This window comes from Suncus etruscus, chromosome 4 (assembly GCF_024139225.1).
Source record: "Suncus etruscus isolate mSunEtr1 chromosome 4, mSunEtr1.pri.cur, whole genome shotgun sequence".
Lineage (NCBI taxonomy): Eukaryota > Metazoa > Chordata > Mammalia > Eulipotyphla > Soricidae > Suncus > Suncus etruscus.
In genome coordinates this window covers 132,364,620-132,385,718 of record NC_064851.1, presented here as the reverse complement: position 1 = coordinate 132,385,718, position 21,099 = coordinate 132,364,620, and the positions used below count along the sequence as shown (strand labels likewise).

The window sequence follows — 21,099 nt, the reverse complement described above, 5'->3', positions numbered from 1 at the left end:
TTATCCATCCCAGTTTTCTCAGCTTCTCAGTACCCCCTCTTCTAGTCTAGACTTCTGTACTTCCTTTGCATGAAGTTGCCTATTTAACCTTTTTTAGTCCATAGGTTTTAACCTCAGTCAGTTTTTGTTCACCTCACTAGGTGTGTATCTAGACCTCAGTCTTTCTTAATTTGAACATATGGAAATCAGAGTCAAGGGAACTAGCTTTCTATTATAATGTACTTTGCTATCCGGCCACATTCCTACTCTCTCTATTGGTGTACTGTGTTACTTCAAGTGAAAGGTTATTGGGAAGGTCCATGAGAAACAAGCATCAACTCTCTAACCTACATACAGTATGTGGGTATATTATATGTAATTTTTAATTACATGTAATTTTTAATTTGCTACTGCAGAGTTTATTTTGTACCTACCAGCCAGATATTTTTGTACCTATCTACGAGATATTCACATCTTCCTGTTCTTAATAAAATAGCACAGATTACCTCCAAATGAGAATTTGTCTTTAGGTATAATTCACATGCAAAACTAGTAATAGTAGAGGGTTACTCCTTTTTTGTTTGTTTGTGTGTTTGTTTTTGGCCACACCAAGCGACATTCCAGTTACTCCTGGCTCTGTGCTCTGAAATCTCTCCTTGTAGGCTCAGGGGGACCATATGGGATGTCAGGAATCAAACCCAGATCTATCCTTGGTTGACTCCACGCAAGGCAAATGCCCTACCGCTGTGCTATTACTCCGGCTTTTTTTTGTGTGTGAGCTTGCTGCTTGATTTTTTTTAGGTTAATGTTAATTAGTCTTGCTGGATATATGTACACATTTATTAGTATCTAGACACACATCCATAGCTTTTCATATGTGTGTGTATATGCTATGCCATCGACTCAAGCAAAGCCATTTCAGGCTTGGTTTCACTCTGTTACTTTATATTATTAGCACATTTTGTTTTTAAACGTTTTTGGAACTATAGCATATATATGCTCGGGGACTGAACTTAGGTTTCCTGTCTGGACAGCAAATCATGTGTTCTAAACCTTTGCACCATCTTCCAGTTCCTTATCAGCACATAGTTTAAAAGAAAGCAAGGCTATATAAAAATGCATTTTATGATGTTAGTAATTTTCTAGAGATTCCAGGAAATTGTATCATGAACAAAGTTGGAATTGTTTTAAAATTTTATTTTGAATCTTGTCGCTACTCTTTGCAAATATACTTATACAAATCTATGTAATTATGTAATATCATATACAAATCTATGTAATTAATGTAATTAATATCAAGATATCTATAAAGATGTGGCTGGAGCAGTGGCACAAAGCGGTAAGGCATCTGCCTTGCCGGCACTAGCCTAGGACGGACCCCCGAGTCCCATATGGTCCCCCAAGCCAGGTGCAATATTTGAGCGCATAGCCTGGAGTAACCCCTGAGCACCACCAGGTGTGGCCCAAAAACAAACAAACAAACAAAAAAAGATATCTATAAAGACAACCCGTGTCTAGAGAGGAGGCACCACTAATATTAATAAATTGAATATAACTTCCTACATAGCTCAGAAGTATATTCTGTGTAACCATGCTGGCCTATAGGAAAGGGAGGCTCTGAGCAAGTGTAACAAACCATTCTCACTTAGAGGCCATCATCAAATCTTCTTGGAGCTGTTTCATTTGCTTTAACTTTTAGAGAGGGTGACTGTTGGCATCCTACCATTTCACTGGGTTTGGCTTCTTGATTCCAAATGGGAAAAAGACAAAACAACAGCACAATTCTGACTGGTAACTAAAAGTAAGACATTTCAACTGCAGATCGTAACTAATGAGGTTCAAATGAAGACCTTCTTTCTAGCCCACTCAACAATTGTATAGAGAGATGAGATGAGTTAATGAGAATCACTTATGACTTACTTTCCTCTAAGTAAATCTCATAACTCCTCTGGCTCCATAATTCTGTGTCTTTTATTTTTCTAAAAAAAAAATAAAAAGAGAAAATTACTGTTTGCTGAGGAGGCTGGGTAGGGAGAGGGTGAGAACCTCATCATTAGTGGTTCATTACAGAATTTTGTATTCTGTAATCAATAGCTTTGTAAATCATGGTACCAAAATAAAATGAAGAGAACAGTCACCACCCCAAAACCAGAAAACAACAAAAAATGTTGTTGATAGCTGCTTATAGAAGTTTATAACCCTATTATGTAAAACAAATATTATTAGACGTAGGTATCAAGCTCCTGGTTAGTAACTTCAGTTCTCTGTGATCTCTGATATGTCTGTGAGGTCAGCTGAATTGAACTTTGTTCAGTCAAATGATTTGTAAATATTGGTTTGGGTTTGGCAACGTAAGTAACCAAATCAGAATTTCTGCCGTTTTTTCAATTTATCCAAACAAACAAACCAGTTTTATATTTAAAGCCAGAGGCACTAATGGTTTCAGTGTCAAGTATCTTCCCTCCTTTCCATGCATATTAATCCTCTGCAGTGTTTGTGTGTGTGTGTGTGTGTGTGTGTGTGTATGTGTGTGTGTGTGTGCTCAGGGATTACTCCAAGTAGAGCTACAGATTGAACTCAAATTGACTGTGTGCACAGCAAAAGCCCTACATGCTGTACCATCTCTCTAGCCCCAAGATGTCTGTTTTTAACTGGCCACTACATATTAGCATTTGGGGAGTGGGTTACTTGCTTGAATTCCTGGGGAAGCTGATTTAACAGGCACTGCCTAAAGGATGCTGAAGATAACAGTGCTCACTAGAAAGCCATTTCCATTGTAGAGAGAAAGGTGTTGACCTGGCCAAGAACCCTAGCTTAGCCCCCTGTTGCATGTACTGAATGAAAAATAAAAATGATGAAGGGTGAATTGAAATGTTGTCTCTTGTAGGACATGTAGAGCCCTGGGGTATGAGCAACCATTTCATGCTTGCTTTTGGCACAGATCTCTCTAAATTAGCAGAAAAACCTGCTATCTTTTATGTTTAAAGTTGCTGTCATTACCATACCTCCTAGGAAGAGAAGGTGAAAGGGTTCTACGGCTGAGCTTCAGTATGTGGACACCAAGATCTGAGTCAGGCTCCCTGGGACTTTTCGAAATAAAGAAAAATGCCAACTATCCTGAAGCCCTACAATAGATAACAACCACAAATTCTTGACCTGATGAGTGAGAAACAAAAGCAACTGTTTGCCAGAGGCTTTTGTAGATTTGGAGAAATCAGTTGAGTGCCTGGGGTCTATGTGATGGAATTTGTATATTTAAGGATTAAGTTGAACCTTTTGGGTCACTGCCTGGCTTAGACTAGAAGCTGAAATAGCAGGCGCCCTAGGATTTGAAAACCAGCCAAGGGTGCTAGAACTGAGTGCCCCTAATGGGGACGAGCCCGCCACTTGCAGGACCCACGAGGTACTGCAGGCTGCATAGCACTGGGTCTGTTTAACAGGATAGGCCTGTTCAGTTTAACCAGCAAATGTGCAAGCAGGTATTTTCCTTTTGGGTTCCACTGTCTATGTCCACTCCAGCTCAAGGTGTGTCCTGGCTATATTGCTTTAAAGAATCAGCTCTCAGAGCCTTGAGGTCTGTTGAACCACTTTCTGAGACAGGGATCCACTTTCCATGCTCCTGCTTCAGGCTGTGACAGCTCTGCTTTCCACTTCTCCCCAGCTGGTCTTCAGCCACCTTGCAAAAGGCAAATATGCCCTTCGACCCACACCCTCCAGCTAATTATGATGCATGTTTCCAGGGTGCACGAAAGGGTTCAGCATTTTTTTTTTGGTTTTTGAGTCACACCCGGCAGCGCTCAGAAATCACCCCTGGCAGGCACAGGGGACCATATGGGATGCCGGGATTGAACCACTGCATGCACAAGGGTTCAGCATTTTAAAACTTCAAGCATTTTAAAATTTGCAAAAACGCTGTAACTGGTGGGTTCTCTCTACCTTTCATCTATAATAGAAATCACAAGTAGAAGCCAGGCTTCTGACTTCAATTGTCTCTCCTAGTGGCTTCATTAAGATCCTCAGAAAGAGATTAACTGAGTCGTTTTAATAATAATTAATATTAATAATATTTAATAATACTTAACCTAGTATAGTCAAATAGCCTTTCAATAGGGGCGTGGTAGGAAAAAATACTGATACCTACTTTATCTTTTCCCTCCTTCCCATGCCAAATATTTGAAATATGGAATATGTATCTCTCTGTGAATAGCATATCTCAATTCAGAATTATTTCTTCCAAGCCACATGTGATCAGTGAACTGTGACCAGTGAACTGTGTTGCCTGGAATAGTGCTGTGTGGTGAAATGCATAACCTTTAAGCTGAGAGTATGTAAGACCCAAGAAGCATTTAGATAGTTCATGTTTGAATTTTAAAACTAACAAACTGAGATTGAGAGGCATTGCTTAAGAGTGTGAACTCTGGAATCAGACAGAATCCCAGCCTATCAACAAGGTAACTTTGGACACCTTATTTAACCTCATTCACTTTTATTTATTTTTATTTTATTTTATTTGTTTTGGGGTTACACCCAGCTATATATCAGGACCTACTCCTTGCTTACTGCTCTAGGATCTCTCCTGATGGGCTTAGGATACCATATGGGGTGCTATGGATCAAACCTGGGTCAGCAGCTTACAACACAAGTGTCCTACCTTTCTGTCATACTGCTCAGTCCCTTGGGATTTTCACAGGTTTTTTTTTTTTTTTGGAGGAGGGCATACCTAGCTTAGCTCAGGAATCACTCCTGGCAGTGCCTGTGGGACATAGAGAAAGCTAGGGATTGAACTCAGGTCAGCCGCATGCAAGGCAAGTACCTTACCCACTGTACTATCTTCAGACCAATAAACCTCAGACCTTTACTCTTTTTTTGTTTGTGTTTTGTTTTGGGCTAATTCAACAGAGCTCAGGACTTAATACTGGCTCTGTGCTCAAGGGTCACACCTGACAGCCTCAGGGACCATACGAAGTAGCAGGGTTCAAATAGGTCAGCTGCATTCAAGGCAAATGTCTTAGCCACTGCTGTCTCTCCAGTCATCATTTTTATAAGGTGAGACTTATAATAGTACCTTCCTCATATGATTATTATGAGGATATTAAAATATAAAATGATCATATATTTATATAAGATATTATATATAAATGGTTTGATTTGATATATGGATTGAAAAAAACACTTAAAAAGGTATAAAGGGGGCCCAGATCAATAGCACAGTGGTAGAATGTTCACCTTGCATGCAACTGATTCAGGACGGATGGTGGTTTGAATCCCTGCGTCCCCTATGTTCCCCCAAGCCAGGAGTAATCCTTGAACATCACTGGGTGTGGCCCAAACCCCCCCTCCAAAAAAAGGTATAAAGGACCAATATATATAGCACATATGAAACTTGAAGCATGCTATATAATGGCAGTCAGTGCCATAGTACCATGTACTTGATGATTAGTTACTATGAAAAGTCTGTAATAGGTAAAACTCTAGAGACTGAAAAATCAGCTAGTAGCTCTCTATGGATGGGACAGGGGGAGAAGAGAGGGAGTATGAATGCTTATGGATAAGGGGTTTATTTTTGGGGTAAAGAAAATGTTCAGGGATTGATTTTATCTCAATTTTCTTCATTAATGCTATCTCTGCTTTGAAATTTTATCACTTGTACCTTTTGGAGTCATGTGACTCTTTCATTGCTTGAAATCCAATCCTTTGTGAGCTAGCTATGTAAGAGAAAGATATCTGGTTAATTAAATATTGTCATTAATAGTTACACTGTGGGGCTGGTGAGGTGGCGCTAGAATTAAGGTGTCTGTCTTGCAAGTGCTAGCCAAGGAAGGACCATGGTTCGATCCCCGGTGTCCCATATGGTCCCCCCAAGCCAGGGGCAATTTCTGAGCACTTAGCCAGGAGTAACCCTGAGCATCAAATGGGTGTGGCCCGAAAAAAAAATAGTTACACAGTTTTTGGCTGTGTAATGCTTTAGAAAAAGGTAATGATGTTTAGAGTTGGCAGAATGCCTTATATCTATGTCAAGTGTATAGAAATATAATTTAGTTTAATTTTTCTGTTTTAAACATTATGGAATCAAGGCTCAGAGAATTGAAAGAACTCATGAAAAGTTAAAAAATGATTTTGGACAGAGCTGTAAAATATTTGGGACAGTATGTGTCATTAGCTGACATATAAGATTCTTAAAAGCTTTAGTATAGCACCCACAACCTTTGGAATGTAATGTGTACTGTATCTCATTCATTGGATCCCAAACCTTTCATGCTTTATGTTAAGTGAAAGGAAAGCTCATGAGATGATATTGCTTGTGATAATACAGAAGAACTCAAACGCCCATCTTGTGCAAATATAGGTATCATTGGTTTCTTCGATTTTCAGTCTAAGGAAAAACTCTTACTTTGATCTCCAGAAGTGCTTCAAGGTTTTATTTGAGACTTTTAGGATTATTCTGGTTTGTTTTATAGTAGTTGTCAACCAAAATAGTGGGAAGATGGAGAGTTCTAAAAAATGGATGAAGAGTTGAAAAAAGTATTTGAATCGATTTATATATTCTTTCCACAGCACTCTTCACTCAAGTACACCTTAGTGGTCCATTTCAGGAAAAAAAAAAACCTTACGTATCAAATATAGTATACATTAAAAATTTATTGTTTTTTTTTTTTGGAATAATACAGATTATCAGGGGTATAGTTTTGTATCTGCTATTTGAATATTTAACTGAGACGAATAAGCTCTCTGCTAGGCCTTTTCATGGTTACATTGAATTTTAAAGAAATTAGTTTTGGGGTTTAAATTTTATAATGGTACTATTTGTAAGTTGACACAGAACCCCCACCCCCACTTCCCAGATAGCAAAAGGAAGATAGCAAAACGTTACTAAAAAGTGTTTACTAGATCCAAGTTTAGCAAGTTAAAACATTGATCTTGACTTCAGTCTCCCAGAAGATGCTATGTTAACAAACTTTGGGCAAATATAGGCAGTGAAAGATTTCATTTGCTTGATCTTGCAGTGTGTGAACTTAAATCTCCTTCCATGAGTGACTTTCTGTGGGGACTGGAAAACTCTGGCTGGTTGAGGCACATTAAGGCCATCATGGACGCGGGAAGCTTCATTGCAAAGGTACGTAATGGGGAGAAAAGAGAAATGAAGATACAGGAAGGGGAAGAGTGACTTGGAAGTGGAAGTCCCGTTACCACTCTACCTCACCCTTGTACCCCTCTCCTAAACTGCCCCTTTGCACAGCTCCAAAGTTTGCCTTTAGACCATGGGATTTGCCTTTGAGAAGACAATGCTTGGTTGATAGTACATTACAAACTCAGTTGTCAAGGGATCACCTATTGGATATTCTCCAGTCTTGGATAAGAAAAAAAAAAATGGTCTTAGATAAGAGAAAAATTTTCTGCAGGCACCAGTACCCAAGTATGAGTCACTCTAGGCCTGAGGTGTCTTTCTTCCTAAAACCTTATTCCAGGATCAATCTTGCCACTTGCATGAAACTACTTTGGAATGCATTGTCTGTTTCTAGCTCATAGTTTTTTATTTTTATAAATAATCTCCTCAGGTTTATATCTTGAAGATAGCTGTGCTTTCTCTGATTCTTTGCTCCCCCGTTTATCCAGCAGATATTTGTGTAGTGTTGATACTCTGCTGAGGAAATAAAGCCCATTAAGTCAGACCAGTCTCTTGCAGCTGAACTTCCATGCTGGTATGGGAGACAAAAAAGAATAAAAGAACAAAACAGAATTTTAGGTAGTAATAAATACTTTTACTGAGTGTTTTAGTTTGTTTCCTACCAGGATACTCAGCTAAACCTTGTGTATGTGTATTTTCTTTTTTCTTTTCTTTTTTTTTTTTTGGTTTTTGGGCCACACCCGGCGGTGCTCAGGGGATACTCCTGGCTGTCTGCTCAGAAATAGCTCCTGGCAGGCACAGGGGACCATATGGGACACCGGGATTCGAACCAACCACCTTTGGTCCTGGATCGGCTGCTTGCAAGGCAAATGCTGCTGTGCTTTCTCTCCGGGCCCGTGTGTGTGTGTGTGTGTGTGTGTGTGTGTGTGTGTGTGTGTGTGTGTGTGTGTGTGTGTATTTTCAATGCCAAATAGAAATCCTTTCCTTACCAGACTCACTGCTATAATTTTTATTTTTAACAAATTAATTAGTTTAGGTTGGAGACATACCTGGTGGTTTTCAGGGACCACTCCTGGCTCTGATTGAGGTCACTCTGGTGTTGCTCAGGAGACTTCGTGGTTCCAGTGCTTGAACCCCAGCCTTCTGAGCATTTAGAGCTGCATATGCACTCAGCTTACTTAGCTCTCTCTCTATCCCCTGCTATACTTTTATTTTCTTTGTTTTTTTTTTTGTTTGTTTTGTTTTGGGGCCACACCCATTTGACGCTCAGGGGTTACTCCTGGCTATGTGCTCAGAAATCGCCCCTGGCTTGCGGGGACCATATGGGACGCCTGGGGATTGAACCAGGGTCCTTCTTTGGCTAGGGCTTGCAAGACAGATACCTTACCTCTAGCGCCACCTTCCCGGCCCCTCTTTTTTATTTTTATTTTTTTCTTGACTCAGGGACAATATGGAGTACCAGGGTCTGAACTTGCTATGTCAAATGCCTTTTCTGCTCAACTATCTTTTTTTTTTTTTTTTTTTTGGTTTTTGGCCCACACCCGGTGGTTCTCAGGGGTGACTCCTGGCTGTCTGCTCAGAAATAGCTCCTGGCAGGTACGGGGGACCTTATGGGACACCGGGATTCGAACCAACCACCTTTGGTCCTGGATTGGCTGCTTGCAAGGCAAAGGCCACTGCGCTATCTCTCCGGGCCCCGATTCTGCTCAACTATCTTGCCAGCCCCACTACTATAATTTTTATCTTTGTTTTGTCCTCCTGTCCTCCTCATCCCTCTAGATCCATTACTTGGTTGTCATCATTTTTTTTAATTTCTTTTTATTATTATTATTTTTTATTTCTAACTTTGTAGTTTTTATAGTTTACAGTTTGGGTGTCTTTTTCTTTGTTTAGAAAAGTGGGGACCAATAGCAGCCTCAGAATATAACATCTTAAAGGGCTTATAATGGAAACTAAGAAGGCAAGTAAGACTGGGAAATATGTCATGGAGATGTGTCTATACAGGAAGCATATTTAGTCCTCACTAAGGTAGCCTGAGCTTCTAGATAGAGGGGGAGGGAAGGAAACAAATTAGTTACCAGCACTGCCTTGGCTCTCTCTTAACTAGTTAGGTACAGTCTGAACAAATGAATGAATGGTGTTGGATGTTGAAGTTTTGGCCTATTTCTGTCAGGATAAAGCTAAAACTTAGTCCAAGAGTTTGTTTTGTTTGTTTGTTTGATGTGGTTGAACCACTCTTAACTCAGGATTTACTCCTTGCTCTATGCTCAGGGATCACCATATGTGATATGGTGGAGACCATATGTAGTACCCATATGGTAGGTTGGGCATGTGCAAGACAAACCACTTACTGCTGTACTATCTCTGTGACAAAACCTAAGCCTAGATTTATTGGGGGGAGGCATACCTGCTGATTTTTAAGTGTTACTTGAGTGCTTGGGGACCATATTATGGGTTGCCAGGAATTGACCCTGGGTTGGCCATATGCAAGGCAAGAAACATCCAGCTTGAGCCAAATCTTGTTCTTTTTTTTTTTTTGGTTTTTGGGTCACACCCGGCAGTGCTCAGGGATTATTCCTGGCTCCAGGCTCAGAAACTGCTCCTGGCAGGCACGGGGGACCATATGGGGCGCCGGGATTTGAACAAATGACCTCCTGCATGAAAGGCAAACGCCCTACCTCCATGCTATCTCTCCAGCCCCCCAAACCTTGTTCTAATAAGAGCTGTTTCCCTTTCATCTCCCTTCTTGGTGACTCTGTATTTTAGGCAGTTGCTGACGAAGGGGCAAGTGTACTTGTTCACTGTTCTGACGGCTGGGACAGGACTGCACAGGTGTGCTCAGTGGCCAGTCTCCTTCTGGATCGGCACTACCGGACTCTGAAGGGCTTTATGGTGAGTCCACTGATCCCAAGGTGGAGAGTGAAGGGGTCTATCTTTGGACAATTCCTCCTAACACACACACACACACACGCACACACACACACACACACAATTCCTCCTAACCACACATACACACATACACACATCCCCCAAGGAAAATTTATTGATTGCAGAACCAGGAGTAACTCCTGAGCATCACTGGGTGTGACCCCCAAAAGAAAGCAAAACAACTTACATTTTGGTGGTCTTTAAGAATTTTTGCTTTGTTTTTTTTTTTTAATGGGGCATACATGGTTGCACTCTCTTCTCAGATATCACTCCTAGGGGAGCTTGGAGGGCCATATGTGGTGCTAGGACCCCAGTTGTGCGTAAGACAACACCTTACCCCTCTATGCTATCTCTCCTGCCCTATTGCATAAAAATATAAAGTGACTATTTTATTTTATCTTTTTTTTTTTTTGATTTTTGGGCCACACCCGGTAATGCTCAGGGGTTACTCCTGGCTATGTGCTCAGAAGTTGCTCCTGGCTTGGGGGACCATATGGGACACTGGGGGATCGAACCGCGGTCCGTCCAAGGCTAGCGCAGGCAAGGCAGGCACCTTACCTTTAGCGCCACCGCCCGGCCCCCTATTTTATTTTATCTTATCTTACCTTAATTTATTTTGGTTTTGGGAATACATTCAGTGGTACTCAGGAGTTACTCCTTGCTCTGTGCTCTGAAATCACTCCTGGCAGGCTCAGGGAACCATATGGGATGCCAAGAATCAAACCTGGGTTGGTCACGTGCAAGGCAAACACTACTTGCCATGCAATCGCTTCAGCTCCTAAAGTGACTCTTTTTTTTTCTTGTTTTTTGTTTTGTTTTGTTTTTCTTCTAAAGTGACTCTTTATAGTTGTGAAATGCAAGCTCCTTACCCGCAAGCTCCTTACCCACTGTATTATCTCTCTGGAAGGGACTGTTGACCATTTTAGTATGTTTTTTTCCTTCCTGCCATTATGAATACCTTATCTTCTAGAGTCTTCATTTTTTGTTGTTGTTTGTTTGGGCCCCATGCTATGCTCAAGGGTTACTCCTAGCTCTGTACTCAGGAATTGCCCCTGGCAGTGTTCAGAGAATCCTATGGGATGATCTTGATCAAGTAATGTTTGGAATGAGAGAGAAGATTCAGGTTTCCTCTCAGGCCTTTTTCTGAGTGTGAGAAAATTGGCAGATACTGTGATAGACAGCTTTGCTATGTTCCTGAACCTCTTTATTTCCACTATCTTTTTCTACCTTTCTTTGATTCTGTGACTCTATCCTTTAGACTTCAGAGCAGTCAAGGACAAAACTTCTATATAGATACTCTATATAGATACATTCTAGGAGAACTCACTGACAATTTTAGTATATTAGTAGTAATGAGGGATTTATTTCCTATTTTACTCATTTGGGATGGGTAATGCTCCCAGTTGGTTCACAAAAGACCCAGGGGGAATCTTTTAGCAATTCTTGGACAAATTGGGTGTTTCTTGGGTTCTACAATCTGGTCACTCTACTGGTGCTGGGGGCCTACAGGGCTACACCCTGTCACCAAATTACACCAATTATCAAAGTGAGCTTGGTCATATGAGTTATTTATTTTTGGTTTTTGGGCCACAACTGGTGACACTCAGGGGTTACTCCTGGCTCTGTGCTCAGAAATTGTTTCTGGCTGGCTCAGGGAACCATATGGGATGCCAGGGAATCGAACCTGGGTTCGTCCTGGGTCAGCCATGTGTAAGGCAAATGCCCTACCGCTGTGCTATCACTCTGGCCCCAGACATGCAGTTATTTTAATTAAAATCTTTAGAAGTTCAGATACTTTGAGTTTATAAACCCAATTTAACTCTAATTCTAAGGCAGGGCTAATGTTTATGGTCCCAAATATATGTTCTTTAAGAATTATTTTTACTGGGAAACATTTCTAATCACTTATAAAAATATTTGTCTTTGGGGGCTGGAGTGATAGCACAGCAGTAGGGTGTTTGCCTTTCATGCTGCCGACTCAGGATGGACCTACATTAAATTCCTGGCATCCCATATGGTCCCCAAGTCTGCCAGGAGTGATTTTGAGTGCAGAGTCAGAAATAATCCTTGAATGCTGCCAGGTGGCTCCAAACGAAACCCCCAAAATTAATCTTTGTTGTAATATTGCAAAACATTATCATATTGTTGAAGAAATGGACTCTGAGGGCTGAGAGCTCAATGAGCTAAGTTCATGTAGTTCATGCAAGGGACCTGGGTTTGATCCCTGATACCACAGAGTAGCCTCCCCACTCCCCCACAAGTACTTGCTGTGAGGCCCCCTGATCCTCTCCCTTAAAAAAATAAACCCACAGAAGTCATGGAGAAAAGCAAAAGTAAGGACTATATTAAGAGCTAACATCCACCACTATTGAGTTGCAAGATCTTACTTAGTCTAGTTTACTTTCTCCTACTATTAAATGGGATTGATGGAGAGCCATAGCTCACAATGAAAGGAGATGATATGTGAAAGATGGTCAGTGTCTGTCTCATAGAAAGGTCTTTACATCTCTATAAATACATAGAGGGTATTTGCATTTTCATATATCCATTTCCTTAATTTGCCTGTAAGTGATCTTCGATGGTCCATGCACTGGCAGGCAGTCTGAGGAGGCAGGCAATTTTAGGAGACAATTGCTTCCACTCCAAGAATTTGGAATCCTCCAACACTGATTGTGATATCTGTTGTTTTTTTTTTTTCATTTGCTTTTATAATATTTGTATTTCTTCTTGTATAGGTATTAATTGAAAAGGACTGGATTTCCTTTGGTCATAAGTTTAATCATAGGTAAGAAATAATTAAAAATCTACTATATTTAATATCTAAGATTTAAAACATTGTGGGTTTTTTTTTTCTGAGTTCTGAGGGGATGAGAAGGAAATAACTTTGTGTTTGTTTGTTTTTTTTGTTTTTTGGGCCACACCCAGTGATGCTCAGGGGTTACTCCTGGCTGTCTGCTCAGAAATAGCTCCTGGCAGGCACAGGGGAACATATGGGACACCGGGATTCGAACCAACCACCTTTGGTCCTGGATCGGCTGCTTGCAAGGCAAGCGCCACTGTGCTATCTCTCCTGGCCCAAATAACTTTGTTTTTAAAAATATGTGTGTATGAAAATTTTGGGGACTTGAGCAAATAGTACATGGGCTAAGGCATTTTCCTTGTACACATGCAACCCAGGTTCAGTCCCTGGGGTACAATATTGTTCCCTAGAGAATATCTGCTTTCCCTTCCTCTTGTTACATACTTTTGACTTACTAAACTATTCCACTTTAAATTTTATTTGTATTTTTTTTTTTTTTGGTTTTTGGGCCACACCCTGTGACGCTCAGGGGTTACTCCTGGCTATGCGCTCAGAAGTTGCTCCTGGCTTCTTGGGGGACCATATGGGACGCCGGGGGAATCGAACCGCGGTCCGTCCTAGGCTAGCGCAGGCAAGGCAGGCACCTTACCTCCAGCGCCACCGCCCGGCCCCTTATTTATATTTTTATAGTAGTTTATTAATAGATTTACAATCGTGTGTACATTTGTGGCATTGAGGGGTAAAATGGCTGCAAACCACAATCATCAAAAAGCCCACAATCCTCCATCCCTATCTCTTTGCCACTTCTGATCTAACCTCCCTCCTCACCTTTCCCCACAATTTGATGAAGACAGATTGAGTTTTGCTGCCATCACCCATATGCTCCAGATTCTCCACCTGTGCTCCAGTGTTTCTTCTCCACTGAAAGATCAAACATCAGTTTAAGCTGTCAGTGTTAATGGTCCGAGTAAATTTTTCCTTAAGTTCCTGGGGATGAAAGTGAGCTTGTCCAAAGGTATTCATATCATAGGTGAAATCTGTTCCAGGGATCCCTGGGGAAGTCCTGCCTAACAGATGACCTACAGGTATGACAGAATGACTCACCAAATCTAGGTTCTGGCATGTACTAACTGTACACTCATTGTAAGATGAATGCTCATCTTACATTGTGAAATGGGCTGGTCTTTCTAGCTCCTGGGCTCTATAGTAAAGTCTCTAAAATCATATGAAACTAGCCTAGATATGTGCCTGGCCTGTAAACTTGGGCTTTCAGTAAATAGAAGCTCTTGTTTCTGGAGCCTTTTTTGTTGTTGTTGTTAGTATTGATAATATAGCTGTATAGTCTAGCCTTCCATTGCTAGTATTTAAATCTAGACCTTATGCAAATAATTTTATTTGCTCTTTTGAAACACATTCTTGACTCCTTTAGTGTTTTCCTAAAATAACATCTAATTTTTGGAATTATCTTCCCCAACTAACCCTTTTTAAGTGTTCTTTACATTGATTTGGTGGTGTTTCTGGAATTCTCTTATAATTAAATACCCTTTCTCAGATCACATTGCTATTTTCAGTTTGGGAATTGTAAGGACTGCTATGTACTTAGGGTCTCTGAGATAGAGGAAATATGGACAGAAAGAATTTGGGTATGATGACTAGCTGGTTAATTGTAATTGTTAGTCTTTTTTTAATAGAGATCTAATGGACGTATTAGTTTAATTATACACTATAATTTTATTAGCATAAATTATTGAATGATCACAATTTGTTTAACATCTAGAACTAGCCAGTCTTCATTTAAAAACAAATATAAATATGAGGGAAGATTTTTATTATTATTATTTTTTGCCACACCAGGCAATGTTCAGTTACTCTTAACTCTGTACTCAGAAATTACTCCTAGCAGGCTCAAAGGACCATATGGGATGCCGGGGATTGAACCCTGGTTGGTTGCATGCAAGGCAAATGTCTACCCTCTGTGTTATGCTCCAGCCCTGAGGAAAAAATTTTTGACATACTCATTAAAAAAAAGTCAAGATATGGGAGATATGTAGTTATGTAGGTCTAAATTCTGACAAGATTTATCTTTTACCTAACATATGTGTGTATGTGTTTGTGTGTGTGACAGGTTTTAATTTTTACTAGAAGTAAATGTCCCTGGAAACTTGGGAAATCCTTATTTTTTCAAGTTTGTTTTGTTTTGGGACCACACCCAATGGCACTTGGGTTACTCCTGACTCTGTGCTCAGAAATCACTCTGGCAGGCTTGGGGGACCATATAGGATGGCAGGGATTGAGTCCTGGGAGGCCATGTGCAAGACAACCAACCTACCCTCTGTGCTATTGCTCCGGCCCCATTTTGTCAAGTTTTCTTTTCTATCCTTTCTCAAGAAAACAGTGCTAAAGTGAAATGTAATTTTTCAAATGAAACCAGTTGCTTAGACATATCTTTCTGCCTTTGGGGGGGGGGGGTCATACACGGTGGTGTTCAGGTGTTACTTGTGGCTCTGAGCTCAGAAATCGCTCCTGGCAGGCATGGGGTGCTGGGATTCAAACTACTGTCCATCCTGGATCAGCTGCGTGCAAGGCAAATACCCTACCTCTGTGCTATCTCTCCAGCCCCTTCCTGCCGTTTTTTTTTTTTTTTGGAAGCACAGTAGTGTTTTAAAATTTTCAAAATTTATGGTATACCTTTAGAAGCTGAATTAAAGAATATTCTATGTCTATGGAATATTTTGAATTTTATTTGGGACCACTAATATTTTCTTTTGTAATTATATCATTAGGTTCTTTACCACATCTCTTCCAGGTTCCCTTGACATTGGAATTTATAGTTAATTTTCCATTTGTGTATCTTGAGTTTGTAAGACAAATTTATTTATAAATTAATCTGCTTTTATGATTTTTTTGCATTTATACTTTCTAATTTAAAATTCAAAGTCTCAAATACTTCATTTTATAGATATGGAAATCTAGATGGTGACCCAAAAGAGATCTCCCCAGTCATTGACCAGTTCATTGAGTGTGTGTGGCAGTTAATGGAACAGTTTCCCTGTGCCTTTGAGTTCAATGAGAGATTTCTAATTCACATTCAGCATCACATATATTCCTGCCAGTTTGGAAACTTCCTGTGTAACAGCCAAAAGGAGAGACGAGAACTCAAGTAAGTTTTCTGTTTTGTTTCCTCTAATGATTTTTGGTCACTGAGAATTTCACGTGCCTTTCTTCATTAGGAAGACTATTTCAGACACATCTATAGAGAGAAATGAAAAGCTCTTGTATTTTTTCTCATATTATTTCAAAAATGATTTCTGTTGTCAACTGTCAGTTTCTGCTTACTATACAGAGATAAATTGGTAATATGACAGACTAATATTGAAAGGAAATTTTCTATAGTTAGAGAAAGTCATTTTCGCGCTTACAAGTAATATCAGATTTTTTTCTTAGTCTATACTGTTAGAAGATTTGCAAACGTGAAAATCAAGGCACTCTCATGATCAAATTCTGCTGTTAAATATTTGGGAGGGCACACATGGCAGTGCTTCTGCTGGTTCTGCATTCAAAACTCTCCTCTTGGCAGTCTAAGGGGACAGTATGGATACCAGGAATCAAACCCAGGTCAGCCTTATTTTATATATTGCAAGGCAAATGGCTAACCATTGTGCTATTGCTCCAGCCCTCTACTCTCTACTATTTTTTTTAACTAAAAGGAAAAAAATAGATGAAATGTGAATTTTAAGTAAATCACTTAATAGCAAATACTATGAACTGGAAATTAGTGAAAATACAATATTTTGTTGTTGTTTTTGGGCTACACCCAGCAGTGCTCAGGGATTACTCCTGGTTCTGCACTCAGAAATTGCTCCTGCCAGGTTCAGGGGACCATATAGGATGGTAGGGATTGAAACCCACCAGTCCTAGTTTGGCTGTGAGAAAGGCAAATGCCCTACTGCTGTGCTATTTATCGCTCTGGCCCCACAATTTTTTTTTTTTTTATTGGTTTTTGGGCCACACCCGGTAATGCTCAGGGGTTACTCCTGGCTATGCGCTCAGAAGTCGCTCCTGGCTTGGGGGACCATATGGGACGCCGGGGGATCGAACCGCGGTCCGTCTCCTAGGCTAGCGCAGGTAAGGCAGGCACCTTACCTCCAGCGCCACCGCCCGGCCCCAGCCCCACAATTTTTTAAAAATCATTTTTATCACTGACTTTAATTTTGTTAATGATTAATTCAAATAGTTATCAACTGTTTGAAATTAAAGGAAACAGCTTTTTCTAGAGGTTATCAACTTATTTTCTCTAAGGAATTTCAAGTGTGAGTCCTGATAAATGGTAATTAAAGACAGCAAAGTACATCCCTTACACTCAAATGTTTTCCAAGTTTTGTGATTGGTTGCCCTAACTCAGTCAGTTTTAATATATTTGCTGACTTTTCACTCACTAGTTATGTGACTTTGGGAAATGACTTAATTTCACCAAATCTCATTTCCTCATCTGTGAAATGGATGCATCTCATTGTAATTCAGTGGGAATGTAGTGAGAAAAAAACATGTGAAACATTTAGTTCATAGCAAACAAATGTTTAATGGATATTGTGAGAACCCACAAATTTACAGAGCATTTTTATTTATTTTTCAGATGATTTGAGATTATTGTTGAGGCCAGTGTAGACAGTAGAGGAGATGAGATAATTATACAATACTATGAAGCCACAAAGGTGGCAAATTTCTGTGCTGTATAGATCAAGGACACCTAAAATTCAGTACTGGTTTCTTTCTAGCTTTAAGTATGTCTTACCTATTATTCATATGGACCAAGATTGGTCATTTTCAGGCTTTATATTTGTTTTTTATAGAATTCAAGAACGAACATATTCTTTATGGGCTCACCTCTGGAAGAATCGGGCTGACTATATGAACCCTCTGTTTAGAGCTGATCACAGCCAGACTCAAGAAACTCTTCATCTCCCCACAACTCCCTGCAACTTCATGTACAAGTATGTGAACTTCTTTGAGGACCTAACTAGAAATATGGTCATGAACCTTGGTTCTGGTACTGTGAGGCTTCATTGGTATAAGACTTTGAGTTTTGAAGCTAGTTTGGGAGGTCAGAATAGTGTTAGAGAAGGTAACGTGATTACCTTGTACTCAGCGAGACTGGGTTCAATCCCTAATACCTCATGTGATTCTCTAAACCTTGCCAGGAATGAACCCTGAGTACAGCCAAGACTCCTACTTTCTGATACCCCTACTCCCAAATAAAATAAATAAAGCTTATTTGGATTCAAACCTTCCACAGGAGGATACCTACATGTCAAATCTGGGTGGCTTTTTTTTTGTTTTGTTTTGTTTTATTTTTTTGTTTTTCAGGCCACACCCTTTTGATGCTCAGGGCTTACTCCTGGCTAACCACTCAGAAAGTGTCCCTGGCTTGGGGGGACCATTCGGGACGCTGGGGGATCAAACCACAATCCTTCCTTGGCTAGCACTTGTAAGGCAGACACCTTACCTCTAGCGCCACCTTGCCGGCCCCTGGGTGGCTTTTTTTTTGGGGGGGGGCATCCACCAATGCTAGGAGTTATTACCTAGGAATTAATGAGTAGTAGTAATGTTGGAACATTATAAGATGCTGGGATCCAACCTGAATTTGTCATGTGCAAGGCAAATATCCTATGTATTGTACTATTGCTCTGATCCTGATCTGGTATTTGTTACTACTGATTTCTCCCCCTTTCTTGTCCCCATAAATGTTTTGGATTTGGGGCTCTACACCTCATGGTGCAGGGGTTACTCCTAGCTCTGTGCTCTGGAATCACAGGTTTGGGGGACCATATGGGATGCCAGGGATTGAACCCTGCCCTCAAAATGCTTTTCTCAGTAGAAACTAAGGGTGTCTCATGGCAATAGTTTGTTTTTTGTTCACATCCCAACAAGTTTTGTTGTTGGAATTTTCAAAGGAGGGTTAATTAATAACTGTAAGTTTTCACTTACTTTAAAATAAATCTTTATTTAAGCACCATGATTACAAACATGTTTGTAGTTGGGTTTCAGTCATAAAAAGTACACCCCCTTCACCAGTGCAACCTTTCTTCCATCAATGCCCCCCCCCCCAATTCCCTGCCTATCTTCAAGACAGGCATTCTATTTCTCTTACTACCATTGTCATGATAGTTGTTAGTGTAGTTATTTCTCTGCACTCACCACTCTTTTTGGTAAACTTCATTTCATGGGCCAGTACTTCCAGCCCTCATCTCTATTGTCTCTGGCTATTATTACCATACTTTTTTTTCTTTTTTTTTTCTTTTTTTTTTTTCCTTCGGTTTTTTGTTTTTTTTGAGTCAGACCCAGCATCGCTCAGGGGTTACTCCTAGCTCTGCTCAGAAATTGCTCCTGGCAGATACAGGGGACTATATGGGATGCCGGAATTTGAAACACTGTTGGTCCTGAATCAGCTCCATGCAAGGAAAATGCCCTACCACTGTGCTATCTCTCTGCCCTCTCTCATTTTTCTTAAATCCCACAGATGAGTGACACTATTCTGTGTCTGTCTCTTTCCCTCTCTCCCTCTCACTCATTTCACTCAGCATACGTTTCCATGTCAATCCATGTGTAGGAAAATTTCATGACTTCATTTTTTTTTGACAGCTTCCTAGTATTCCATTGTGTATATGTACCACAGTTTCTTTAAACATTCATCTGTTGTCTGGAATCTGGGTTGTTTCCAGATTCTGGCTACTGTAAATAGTGCTGCAATGAATATAGGCATGCAGAGAGCATTCTTGTATTGTGTTTTTGTGTTTCTAGGGTATATATATATATATATATATATATATATATCCCTAGAAGAGTTTTCACTTTTTTTTGGTAAAAATAAAAGCTTCAAAATAAAAAAGCTTCTCTTCAGCTGGATTTCAAATGTTTAATATAGCCAATGATTTTCTAAGTTTACTTCAAATCATAATGGTAGTTTCTAAACCACCTCCAAATGAAAATGGTAACATGCTGTTTCAATCTATTCTAGAAAAATGTCTGCCTTGTAATTCAGTAACATAAATACAAAAACGTCATCAGTCTACGAACTGACTCCCTGCAAAACTAGTTTAATGACCCATGAAAAGGGAAACATTAACATAAAATGATTCTTAACTAAGAGACTTCTTTGAGCCTGTTAATTGCGATTTGGTCATCATTAAGATTGTGGGATGGGGCCGGGCGGTGGCGCTAAAGGTAAGGTGCCTGCCTTGCCTGCGCTAGCCTTGGACGGACCGCGGTTCGATCCCCCGGTGTCCCATATGGTCCCCCAAGCCAGGAGCAACTTCTGAGCGCATAGCCAGGAGTAACTCCTGAGCATTACCGGGTGTGGCCCAAAAACCACAAAAAAAAAAAAAAAAGATTGTGGGATTGTAGGTTTAACCATACCCCAGATCTGAGACTTTGTTTACAGAGAATTTGTTTACAGTTATCTGATAGAATCACAAAGCTCTGCTCTCCTTTCCAGATTTTGGAGTGGAATGTATAACCGCTTTGAAAAGGGGCTGCATCCTCGGCAGTCAGTTACAGATTACCTAATGGCAGTGAAGGAAGAAACCCAGCAGCTAGAGGAAGAACTGGAGGCCCTTGAAGATGTAAGGCACACCTACTCTGAATTACCCTTGGTGCTTACTTCATATCTTTTTGTTTGTTTTTTTGTGGCCACACCCAGTGGTGCTCAGGGTTTACTCCTGACTTTACATTCTGAATTTACTTCTGGCAGGCTCAGGGGACCAACCATATGAGATGTCAGGGATTGAACTGAGGTTGACTGCATGCAAGGCAAACACCCTAGCCACTGTGCTGTTGCTTCAGCTCCTATTTCATATATTTTTTTTTGGGGGGGGGGGTCACACCCAGCGGTGCTCAGGGGTTACTCCTGGCTGTCTGCTCAGAAATAGCTCCTGGCAGGCACAGGGGACCATATGGGACACCGGGATTCGAACCAACCACCTTTGGTCCTGGATCGGCTGCTTGCAAGGCAAACGCTGCTGTGCTATCTCTCCGGGCCCCTATTTCATATTTCTTTTTTTTTTTTTTTGATTTTTGGGCCACACCTGGTAATGCTCAGGGGTTACTCCTGGCTATGTGCTCAGAAGTTGCTCCTGGCTTGGGGGACCATATGGGACACCGGGGGATCGAACCGCGGTCCGCTCAAGGCTAGCGCAGGCAAGGCAGGCACCTTACCTTTAGCGCCACCGCCCGGCCCCTATTTCATATTTCTTAATGGGTGCTATTCTTA

General features: G+C 40.6%; 1 protein-coding gene across 1 annotated transcript in view; it reads left to right on the top strand.

Moving 5' to 3' along the window:
* MTMR7 (myotubularin related protein 7) overlaps window positions 1–21,099 on the top strand; it is a 115,649-nt gene that overhangs the window by 91,970 nt on the left and 2,580 nt on the right. The window contains 6 exon segments of the mRNA XM_049772347.1: window positions 6,984–7,093; window positions 9,872–9,997; window positions 12,769–12,818; window positions 15,793–15,993; window positions 17,684–17,824; window positions 20,326–20,452. Of these exon segments, the coding sequence (XP_049628304.1) occupies window positions 6,984–7,093; window positions 9,872–9,997; window positions 12,769–12,818; window positions 15,793–15,993; window positions 17,684–17,824; window positions 20,326–20,452 (755 nt within the window).